The sequence below is a fragment of the Coregonus clupeaformis genome, unplaced genomic scaffold, assembly GCF_020615455.1.
Source record: "Coregonus clupeaformis isolate EN_2021a unplaced genomic scaffold, ASM2061545v1 scaf0159, whole genome shotgun sequence".
In the NCBI taxonomy this organism is placed as follows: Eukaryota; Metazoa; Chordata; class Actinopteri; order Salmoniformes; family Salmonidae; genus Coregonus; species Coregonus clupeaformis.
Window position 1 is genome coordinate 422,038 of NW_025533614.1, and position 11,817 is coordinate 433,854.

Genomic DNA, 11,817 nt, shown 5'->3' on the forward strand with positions numbered 1-11,817 from the left:
TCTACAGCTTATCATGAGATACTCTACCTCAGGTGAGCAAAACCTTGAGACTTCCTTAATATTAGATTTCATGCACCAGCTGTTATTTACAAATATACACAGACCGCCACCCCTTGTCTTACCGGAGGCAGCTGTTCTATCTTGCCTATGCACCGAAAACCCCACCAGCTGTATGTTATCCATGTCGTCGTTCAGCCACGACTTGGCGAAACATAAGATATTACAGTTTTTAATGTCCCGTTGGTAGGATATTCTTGATCGTAGCTCATCCATTTTATTATCCAATTATGGTACGTTGGCTAATAGGACTGATGGTAGAGGCACCCCGACCTACGTCCCCGATATCTCCGTCTCTTCTTCATGTGAATTACGGGGATTTGGGCCTTATCAGGTGTCTGAAGTAAATCCTTTGCGGCCAACTCGTTAAAGAAAAAATCTTTGTCCAGGACGAGGTGAGTAATCGCTGTCCTGATATCCAGAAGCTATTTTCGGTCATAAGAGACGGTGGCAGAAACATTATGTACAAAATAAGTTACAAATAACGCACACAATAGCACAATTGGTTAGGAGCCCGTAAAACGGCCGCCATCTCCTCCGGCGCCAATGCTATATGAAATAACACGACTGTTTGAAAAGCATTCCAGGTGAAGCTGGTTGAGAGAATGCCAATAATGTGCAAAGCTGTCATCAAGGCAAAGGGTGGCTACTTTGAAAAATCTAAAATATAAAATATATTTTGATTTATTTAACACTTTTTTGGTTACTACATGATGCCATATGTGTTATTTCATAGTTGTGATGTCTTCACTATTATTCTACAATTGAATGAGTAGGTGTGTCCAAACTTTTGACTGGTATTGTATATGTAATAGTAATTAACACTTAGGATAGGGGACGACATGTATGACAGCCAGGCACTCCTTGCTTTTATAAGTTGTTATGGCCCAATGGTTATCCAATAGGCATTTATTCCTTCTTTTTTTTTTCTTCTAATAAATTTATTTATTTATTCACAACTATAGATGTTTCTGGGCCCATCACAGGCAGTGTGGTCCCCTGGTCTTCTGGTATCAGTGCTGTTGGAAAGGAGGCTTAGCAGAGACAGCTCAGTGGTGAGGTAGGAAGAAAACAGAGAGACACAGATGTATGATCTTAATTTGAGCCAATTTGCTACAGCAGGAAAAATATCCTGCAGCAACAGGAAATGCAAATTATTATGTGGATGGGGGCTGGTGTGACGAATGCCAGGGCTGAATTTTTGTCCCAGTCCGCCCCTGAAGCTTTGGTCCAACCACTAATTACACACTGAGAAGATGAGGCTGGCTGCTAGCAGCATTTGCATCTAAGTCGATTTTGACTAAATTACAAGAACAGCAGGTTCGTGCTGAGATCGGGAAACTCCCCAAGAGGGGCAAGTTCAGATATTTTGTCAACAGACTAACTCTTGAGTTTTAACAACATTTAGGAATTTTCATGCAGACTTATATTAAAATGTAATAAATCAGCATGGATCTGATCTTTACACACCTGCCCCCTCAATTAGACTAACTGTGACGTCTAGAGAGAGACCATAAACCTTCAGCATCTTTACATCTCTACATTCACTCCTGATATAAAGCCTTGTGATCTTTCTATAAATCTGCTTTTGGGGAGAACAAGTCGAACCTGATGATTTATTGTTATTCCAGATAGTATAGGTATGGTGATAAAAACAAGAATAGAAAAATGACAGAAGAAAAGTGTAGATCTACAGATAAACTTTTGATTTGTTCATTTCTGTTGTATACACTGTGCTAAAACATTGGCACTAAAGTAATCAGATTTGTCTATGTTGTATAGTCTTGGAAAAAGGTTCCATATAGAACCAAAAAGGGTTATATCGCTTGCTTCATATATGGAACACCTAAAAGTTCTATACAGTACACCAAATAACAATTTTTTCTAAGAGTATACTCCCATGGCTAACAGCAAGTGTATAAATCTTAGTGAACAATATTATTTTTACTGTACCTTAACTTCAGTTGCTTTATGGCACAAGAAATACTAACAAGATTGAACATTCCTGAGGAAATTCCAGCAAGACAGGAGAAAAAAATTGTGTTTTTTCTTTGAGCGTGCAATGTTTTTTGAATCCAGGGAGAATAGAGTATTTAAATCACACATGGCCAATCAATGCCTGAGACAGATTCAGACATGTAGTCTATTGAGATGTTGACACATACTCTATGAGTAAGGTAGTGAATCACAGAGTAATAAAGCAGGACTTTAAGTCTTACAGTAGTATGAGGAAGAGCGTGCCATGTTTTCAACCGGCACAGGATGCACAGGAAATGATTGGTCATTCAAGAGGGGGCGGAAAATTACATGACTATGACTGCTGCTGCATTCTCAAAATGTTCTTACCGAATCACAGCCGTTCTCTCATGGCCAGGTACTCACAGTGGCCTGTTTTCTAGTGTGACTTTAAGATAAACATAATCAGACAGATACCACTACATACTGTAGGTACACTTTCAAGAGTACCACAAAGAAAATGGACAATTCCATTCAGATTTCAGTCATCCAAAATGTGTGCTTATAACTGCTGATATACTGTATCTAAATACCTTACAGTTGTCTCTGAAACTGATCTGTGATCATCTGACCTTGTGTGCTGTAGCTAATGTGTCTCACCTGGGACAAAGAAAAACATAGCCTACTGTACAGTATTTATTATTTAAAGCCACAAGTTCAAACTCAAGATCAAACATGGGTTAGTGAGTAAGCTTAGAACTTCTAATAACTCTTATGAAAGGGAAACATAGAGAGGGAGTGTTGTTTTTCTCACTCACTAAACTCTATATATCATGCCTCTCCCCCCTCTCTCAGAGCAGTAATTCATCTGACAGGAACAGCAGCGCTACAGCAGACTGACAGTGTTACCATACCTCTCCCTGTGTATTTGTGCCCCCACTACCCATTGACATGCAAGGAACCATTTCCAGTTGTGTAACTCTGTATTTCACCACTAAGAGCTGCAGGGGGAGGCTGCTCTTCGAGCTGCTGCATGAGAAATGCTGCTTATCAATACAATATAATAGATCCTTTACAATATACTATGATTAAGAAAACAATAATCTGATAATAATATAGTTTTCCTGAGATAAAAGGGTGATGAACCCTCAATGAATGACTGCTTAATCATTGTCTTTCTCTTAATGTAACTCAATGTAAAGAAAATACCATGCCATGGTAGAAGCCTATACAATTGTAAAACTCAGCCAGATACATCAAGCATAAAGGCATAGCCTACCAGAGAACCTGAGGGCGGCCGAAACTGAACATATTTAAAAGAGATCTTAAAACACACCTTTTTAACATTGCTTTTCCTTAGGGTGCTTTTTTAGTCTTTCAGTTTTTATGGTTATTCTTCAGTTTTTTATCCTCTTATGTTTGTTGTGTAGTAAATATTTCTGTATTTATTTTCATTGTTTTTATTTATGTTTTTTCCTGTGAAGCACATTGTGTTGCATTCATGTCTGAAATGTGCCATATAAATAAAACTTGATTTCAATCGATAAATGAATCCAAAATTGTGACCATTTCTAATTTGGCATAAACATAGTCTCACCTGAGACAAGTGATGATTGAAGACTAAATGATTATCTCTGAGTATTCAGGCTGGAACTTTTCTCATAACTTCTCTCAGTCAAAAGTTTGGACACACCTACTCATTCAAGGGTTGTTCTTTATTGTTTTACTATTTTCTACATTGTAGAATAATAGTGAAGACATCAAAACTATGAAATAACACATATGGAATCATGTAGTAACCAGAAAAGTGTTAAACAAATCAAAATATATTCCATTATACACCATTTGCATTGATGACAGCTTTGCACACTCTTGGCATTATCTCAACCAGCTTCACCTGGAATGCTTTTCCAACAGTATTGAAGGAGTTCCCACATATGCTGAGCACTTGTTGGCTGCTTTTCCTTCACTCTGCAGTCCAACTCATCCCAAACCATCTCAATTGGGTTGAGGTCGGGTGATTATGGAGGCCAGGTCATCTGATGCAGCACTCCATCACTCTCCTTATTGGTCAAATAGCCCTTACACAGCCTGGAGGAGTGTTGGGTCATTATCCTGCTGAAAAACAAATGATAGTCCCACTAAGCGCAAACCAGATGTGATGGCGTATCGCTGCAGAATGCTGTGGTAGCCATGCTGGTTAACTGTGCCTTGAATTCTAAATAAATCACCAACAGTGTCACCAGCAAAGCACCCCCACACCATAACACCACCACTTCCATGCTTCACGGTGGGAACTACACATGCGGCGATCATCTGTTTACTTACTCTGTGTCTCACAAAGACATGGCAGTTGGAACCAAATATCTAAAATGTGGACTCATCAGACCAAAGGACAGATTTCCACTGGTTTAATGTCCATTGCTCGTGTTTCTTGACCCAAGCAAGTCTCTTCTGATAATTTGGTGTCCTTTAGTAGTGGTTTCTTTGCAGCAATTCGACCATGAAGGCCTGATTCACGCAGTCTCCTCTGAACAGTTGATGTTGAGATGTGTCTGTACTTGAACTCTGTGAAGCATTTATTTGGGCTGCAATTTCTGAGGTTGGTAACTCTAATGAACTTATCCTCTGCAGCCAGCAGAGGTAACTCTGGGTCTTCCTTTCCTGTGGCGGTCCTCATGAGAGCCAGTTTCATCATCACACTTGATGGTTTTTGCGACTGCACTTGAAGAAACTTTCAAAGTTCTTGACATTTTCCAGATTGACTGACCTTCATGTCTTAAAGTAATGATGGACTGTCGTTTCTCTTTGCTTATTTGAGCTGTTCTTGCCATAATATGGACTTGGACTTTTACCAAATAGGGCTATCTTCTGTATACCACCCCTACCTTGTAGGGGTGGTATACTGATTGGCTCAAACGCATTAAGGAAAAAAATTCCACAAATTATCTTTTAACAAGGCCCACTTGTTAATTGAAATGCATTCCAGGTGACAACCTCATGAAGCTGGTTGAGAGAATGCCAAGAGTGTGCAAAGCTGTCATCAAGGCAAAGGGTGGCTACTTTGAAGAATCTCAAATATAAAACATATTTTGATTTGTTTAACACTTTTTTGGTTACTACATGATTCCATATGTGTTATTTCATGGTTTTGATGTCTTCACTATTATTATACAATGTAGAAAATAGTAAAAAATTAAGAAAAACCCTGGAATGAGTAGGTGTGTCCAAACTTTTGACTGGTACTGTATACGGGAGAAGTTGTGAGAAAAGTTCCAGCCTGGATACTCAGATTATCCTTTAGTCTTCAATCGTCACTTGTCTCTGGTGACAATCACGCTACTCAAACTAGTAGTACAGTGTTAGCAATTTACTGTCTCTCTCTTAATGTAACTCAATGTAACTTTAAAGAAAATATAATGCCATGGTAGTAGCCTATACCATTGTAAAACTCAGCCAGACATATCACGCATAAGGCTTTAAAACCTAGATTATGGTGGAGACACATACATCATTATTATAATGGTTGAACACACAGAGCTATCTTATCAGAGCATGGAGACTAACCAGATGTTTTATTGTCCAGTTCAGACACACAGGCTCTTACTGTATGTACATGAATCTGTATCTAATCCTATCAGTATGTATTTGTTTGAATACTAAGGCAAAGAACATTTACAAATCCCACAGTAGAGAAACAAAATCAATTCCTCAAATGAGATTAGATTTTACAACCTTGAATGAACCATGTAACAGTGTTCAGGCTCAACTGTCATGTTGCTCAATTGCTTAGACATCTGCCCAGCGGTCACTGATTTGTGAATAATGCGTAATTGGAAGTGTGACTTACTTTAGTTTACAGATGAGAAAAAATAAGTCAACTGCTCCAGTCTTCACAGTTGATTGAAGAGGGATATTCAAAACCACAATGACCGGTCAGAGAAAATGTATCTAATAGAATTTGCGCTGGCTCCAGTCACTCACTCTGAACTACTACTGGGCTAAATTACTGTCTCACTCTGTCTCACCACAGTACCTCCCGTCTATTACATGAGGGCGGTGCTGGATATTACAAGACCCAATGGTAACTTCTGATACACTGTGCTCGAAATTTAAATTATAAAGGCTTCATTACAACTGTAGACGCAAATACTGTAAATGTAGCCACAGTGGAACAAATTGACAGCATAGATAGGGTAGTATACTCTGATTATTTTATGGAGAATAAAACTGGATTTAAGTTTAATGGGTATTTTGCTAATTAAGCTACAAATAAATTAACCAAATGGAATATTAGCATATAGCCAAAATTATTATGTATATCATTGTAATAATTCAAATACATTTTGAGGCGCAAATTGCACTCAGCAAGTGATTGAGGCACGTGCACAGGCTCTAGCACAAAAATATATCCAGCTGTTCAGTGTCCAGTATAATGTTTCAAGAACAAACAAAACAAAGAACATGCGTCAAATTACGCAAAAGTAATTTATCCCCTAATAGGCTACATTTGACAATCAATAACGCAGTGAGTAAAATTGGACTGCTTTTAAAGTATTGACTGTTTCTTCGATGACATAAAACGACACGTTCGGATGATGGTGATCACGTTTAATCACATTGAGACCTCTCTGCTCCAATGTCATGAAAATATCTTCCATGTAAATGAGGCCATCTAGTGGTAAATGGGAGAAAACATGCGACAGAGCCATATTATGCATCACGTTTACATACGTCACAGCAGACTCTATTACTGTGTAGCCTAATTATCACAACTTTAATACATTGTAACTAGGCCTACTAATTGGGAGACATAATAACAAGTGAATTATAAACTTCTAATTGAAGAGTCAAAATAAAGAGTCGTCGTCGCCACTGGTGCCACTATGAAAGGTCAGAGCATCGAAAACGTATCACCTTGGCTTGCACCTGTCAATTAGGCTATAGCCTACAGTCGTCGCATAACTTGGGGCAAAATAGACTTTCTCAAAATATAAATACATGATTAAATACATGATCTATCTCCCCCTCCCCGCTCTCTTCCGACAGTGCCCCAGCAGCAGCATCATCGCACACACCCAGTGCGCAGAGGCGACGTCCTAAGAACCTAATTCATTCTGGTGCCTTTTCGCGCAGCAGCAAGGATGTTGTATCTCTATCTTCTAACCCTGAGCCTATCGTCTATCCATGGCATCCTCCTTCCTGAATCTGCCAGGCCCGTGGATTTGGACACCAACCAGATCCTTGAGGATAATTTGGCACAAGGACACACGACATTAAACGAGATGTTTGAGGAGGTAGAGCAACTGATGGAGGACACGCATACTAAACTGGAGGACGCGGTGCACCAGGTTGGTTAATGGTTAGGTCTACTATGATTTCCAATGTTATGTAAAATGCAACAGATAACAGTGCAGTACACTCTTATTATATCACTTTAGTTGATCTATAACTTTACTGTTAAAGCAACCACAAATTTAACTTGACCTTTATTTTACTAATAAAAACAGTTGCCAGTGTGGGTTGCGATGAGTCAAAGTCAATCTTAACATGCACAAGTTGTAAAGGAAAAAAAACAGTGGTGACCTCAATGCAACACTGATCTTTTGCATCAAACCTCATTAGATGGACAATGAGAGTGCAAAGTCCAGCTTGCATCCCCATGACCTTCCCTCAAATTACCACAACGAAAGCACTTCTGAGAGTGTGGTTGAAAACCAATCCATCCACACCATAGAGACCGTACACAAGGTACAGTAGTAGTCATACTCAAATGTATTATTGTACTGTATTCCATTCAAAACTAGGATGCTGAAATGCTATTAACAATTGTAATACTGTATGGCAGTATTATTTTGGCATCCCACATTTGTGATGAAGACTGAAAGCAACATTGCAGAAATCCTACAAAATGTGTTTCTCTTTCTTCAGGAGACAGACAACAGAACAGGAGAGACCCACATCACCAGAACAATTATCCAGTCCAGTGGCAAGGGAAATAATATTAATCATGTGAGTGAACATCATGATTTACAACAGATAAAAATAACATATATTATCCACAATAACTGGAACACTATAACTCTAACTGGTGTTTTGTGTTTATTAAAGACAGTGGGCATAAGATGAATACAATTCCATCCTTAATGCAAATCACAATTCATGAAAGATTGAACAAGTCGTCGGCTGTTTCCTCTTTCTGTGCTGCTCTGCTCTGCATGTCAGAGCAGCATGGGGAAAGAGAAATGAGACGCCCAAACATGACAGCTGCTGTCATGTTTGGGCGTCTCATTTCTCTTTCCCCATGCCCTGTGCGCCTCTCCAGTCTCAACTGTGCTGTCTCATGCTCTATAAGCCAGGCTAAAGCTACGTCTTACCCAGGCAGAGTGACATGTGCAGGATGGTGGCTGGTTGAGAAGCTCTCTTCAGCGCTGCATCCTGTCTGTACATTAATTATAAATGGCAGCCATGTCTCAGCCCTGATGAGGCTGCTGATCAGGCAAGATAATAGCAAAATAATCAAACCGATCAATCAGGCCGGATGTGTGCGTGAGTGCATGTCTTTGACCAGTATAGGTCTTTGGAGACAGATACGAGATTACTGCTATAGCAGGCCTCTGACCAGGAACCAGTGCAAGAAGTGCTCAATCCATCTTATCAGCCAAAGTCTGAGGGGTTTTTAGTTATTTGTTTGGGTGGTTTTAGTTACAATATCTTGCTGGATAGTTCTGAACAATAACTTTGAAATGTCTGTATCATTTTATTCTGTGCTTTTGGTAAACATTGTGTTTAGTCATTGTCATAAGATCTTGTACATTTAACATGCATTTTCTTTATTGCAGTCACAGGTTTTAATATTTAGTAAAAATAATACACAGTCTCGGATCGTGCTATTCCTGCCAGTCTTTTCGTTAGCATATGTGATAGAGAGACAAGTGAGAGGAAATTGGATGTTTACTTAAAAATGTTGGGACAAGTAGCCCATTGTCCCATTTTCAACAGCAGGCCCATTTTATTCAGGTCACTTTAGGCACAGATACATATTGCAGGAGATCTTGTAACAACGTATCACATCCTCAAAAATGTACTTTGAAGTTATTTTAAAGTAACTTTTGTAAAGAAGTTTGCAATAGTACATGGCTATAATTTCAAGACTACCATGTTTGATTTAGGCTATTTATCCAGTACAATCTGTTTTATAGTGCAAAACTCTGGATTGTGGGAGGCTTTGGTACCATATAGCGACCCTCTGCATGTTTATCTGTGAAGGAGGGTGTGTCCTGATTGTCCCCTCCTCCCCTCCTTACAGGAGTGTGTCATTGATGAGGACTGTGAGAAGGGAAAATATTGCCGGTATGAGACACACCGATCAAAGTGTCTAACCTGCAAAGCCCTCGACGTGGTAGGTCCATTTCATGGTTATTAACAGTGCCACACACATTTTACACACCCTGACACTGAACCCATCTAAAATGTATTTATGCAGACCTATATTTCCCAGGGGACTTTGACTCCTTCCTAGTTCCTATTATGTTCTACTTTAGACCATCTCCAGTGTTTGTAACAGTGCACACGTGCACACACACAGCGATCACAGAACAGTAGATTGCTTAAACAATATGTTGCAGCTGCTTCTGCATTGTTACTGCATTGCAGTGTTGCCACAAGTGTAACTGGAGTGTTTCATGGGGGAGAGCTTCTCTCCTCTTGGCTGCGCATCAAAGCATGGGTCTGATTGAATATGAGCTCCACCTCTCTCAGACAAAGAGAGGAGCTGGATGAGAGGTAATGCGAGAGCCTACTCTACAGACACATACAATTTAATTTAATTTAAGAGCAATGTTTTTGGCAGGGCAGAGTGGAAATCCATCCACATAATACTGTAGAGACTGGCTTGCATTCAAAGTCAAAGGTACGCTGAGAATAGTTAAGGGTCTTCCTAGTTGATAAGGCCTGTGTTAATGTCCTGCACAGAAAAACACAGTAATATGTCGAACAGCACACTATTAATTAGACCCCAATATCGGTTCAGTTTGCACAAGTAGCAGGAATTTGCTGCACCTAGAGAGCTTACGAGAGTTACAAGAGACCAGTCATGCAGTTTGTCACTGTGTTTGTGTGTTCCAGCCCTGCAAAAAGGATGAGGAGTGCTGTACAGGACAGCTGTGTGTGTGGGGCCAGTGCAGCCAGAACGCCACTAAGGGGGAAGCTGGCAGCATCTGCCAATACCAGAACGACTGCAGCCCAGACCTCTGCTGTGCTATCCATAAAGGTGCAGGCCACAAGGCCACACGCAGAACATAATTCCTCTGCTAAATTATACACCATGAGTCATTCTACATGAAATTAACATGTGGGGAGCAAAATGGGCTCCTTTCATTTGGCTTTGACTCAGCCAGATAAAAACCTAAAGGGATTTCTTTGACATCCAAAAAAGGGAGGCTTCAAATTTCGATACCACAAAGCCTCTGTTCTCAATGTAATTATCCCTAGCCAATTATGATTGTCATGAAGTCAAGTGAAGCAGGGTGCATTGAAGTTTCAGATAGTTAAGTGATCATGTGAAGGCCCATAACCTGCTTTCCCCTCCAAGCACTGTCCATATACTGTACTCCTTTATTAAAGTTTCTGTAGTGAAGTCACTTACCTTTGTCACTACCCATCTCTCTCCACTTACCTTGTGGTCAGCCCTGATGTTCCCAGTGTGCACGGCCAAGCCAATAGAGCGTGAGCGCTGTCATGGCTCCTCCAATCACCTGATGGAGCTGCTGTCCTGGGACATAGAGGGCCAGGGACCAAAGGAACACTGCCCCTGTGCTGAGGACCTCCAGTGTCAACATCTCGGGTAAGAATCTGTGTACTGCAAACCTGCAACATTTATATTCAATTGACATGAAGGCATACGTCATGACATTTGTTTTTGCAAAAACACTTGGTAGACAAAAGCCATAGCTATCACTCAAAATGCTGTTGACCCAGAATGATGCTACAAAGTTGATATTTCCTTATCTCTTTAACAGCCGAGGCTCGCTGTGTCTGAAAGGAGAGAACTCGAGTGAAGAGGACCTGACAGACACACTTTATTCAGAAATTGACTATATCGTCTAGGAGTAACCATGCAGCTCAACCTTTTCAGGCCTGTAGACAATCAGAGGGGTCTCCAGTGATTTCAGCCTAGAAAATGAAGTGGCTCCCCCTCTCACAAGGCTTACATGTAAGATTCTTCCATCTAAAAGCTGGCATTGCTGTTTTTTTCTATTTGCTCGAATTTAACCAAAAATCTAGATTTTGCATAGTGCATAACACCATGTATGTATTAGATGGAATTGACTTTTTGGAAATTCCCGATTCCTAGACGTTCACACTGTTCAAAGGTAGTGTGTATGATGACTACACTCCAAATCTGCAATAAGAGTTCTTCATGTTTGAGCAAATATGTACTGAAATATACCCCATCCTGCTCGTCTCACTTATGCGCCTACCTTAAGGATGGAGAGTTCGCTGGAGATGCACCGTTGAGGCCCTTTGCTCAAAATAATTAAGTCAAGTTAGGGGTGAAGAAAGAATCAACACAATGTACTGTATACATGTGAAGTAGCTTGCTTAATCCTGGTTTTTGTTTAAAATAGTGGTTTAAACAAGGACAGATGAATCTTTCTGAATGTGGACCACTGACAGAAAATGACAGGTCAGCTCATCATGCCCCAAACTTGGTAATGGAAACTATAACCCAGACACATGCAGCTTGCAAAACTTTTGCTCACAAGGAAATAAAAGGCTTTGAAAATGTAGATGTCTATTCTT

The 11,817-nt window shown here is 40.1% G+C and overlaps 2 protein-coding genes across 11 annotated transcripts in view; one reads left to right on the forward strand and one right to left on the reverse strand.

The window, feature by feature from the left end:
* The window catches only part of LOC121556336 (F-actin-monooxygenase MICAL2-like), a 53,956-nt gene extending 47,952 nt beyond the window's left edge, over positions 1 to 6,004 (reverse strand). For all 10 annotated transcript variants that reach the window (XR_006658337.1, XR_006658338.1, XM_045213837.1 and 7 more), the window contains exon 1: positions 5,864 to 6,004. The gene's annotated coding sequence lies outside the window, so the exon portion shown is untranslated. The remainder of the gene's footprint in view (positions 1 to 5,863) is intronic.
* Positions 6,005 to 7,091: 1,087 nt separating this feature from the next.
* LOC121556357 (dickkopf-related protein 3-like) lies at positions 7,092 to 11,802 on the forward strand. The gene is made up of 7 exons (XM_041870264.2): positions 7,092 to 7,364; positions 7,639 to 7,764; positions 7,945 to 8,025; positions 9,323 to 9,415; positions 10,141 to 10,285; positions 10,702 to 10,858; positions 11,034 to 11,802. Exons 1-7 carry the CDS (start codon positions 7,158 to 7,160, stop codon positions 11,119 to 11,121), a joined length of 897 nt encoding a protein of 298 aa, XP_041726198.2. The 5' UTR covers positions 7,092 to 7,157; the 3' UTR covers positions 11,122 to 11,802.
* Positions 11,803 to 11,817: the final 15 nt, after the last annotated feature.

Bases quoted from the DNA above. Each gene is read 5' to 3' on its own strand.
- LOC121556357 (XM_041870264.2), top strand. From the start codon at position 7,158: ATGTTGTATCTCTATCTTCTAACCCTGAGCCTATCGTCTATCCATGGC. The intron at 7,765-7,944 runs GTACAGTAGTAG...CTCTTTCTTCAG, and splicing joins CCATAGAGACCGTACACAAG to GAGACAGACAACAGAACAGG. The intron at 8,026-9,322 runs GTGAGTGAACAT...CCCTCCTTACAG, and splicing joins AGGGAAATAATATTAATCAT to GAGTGTGTCATTGATGAGGA.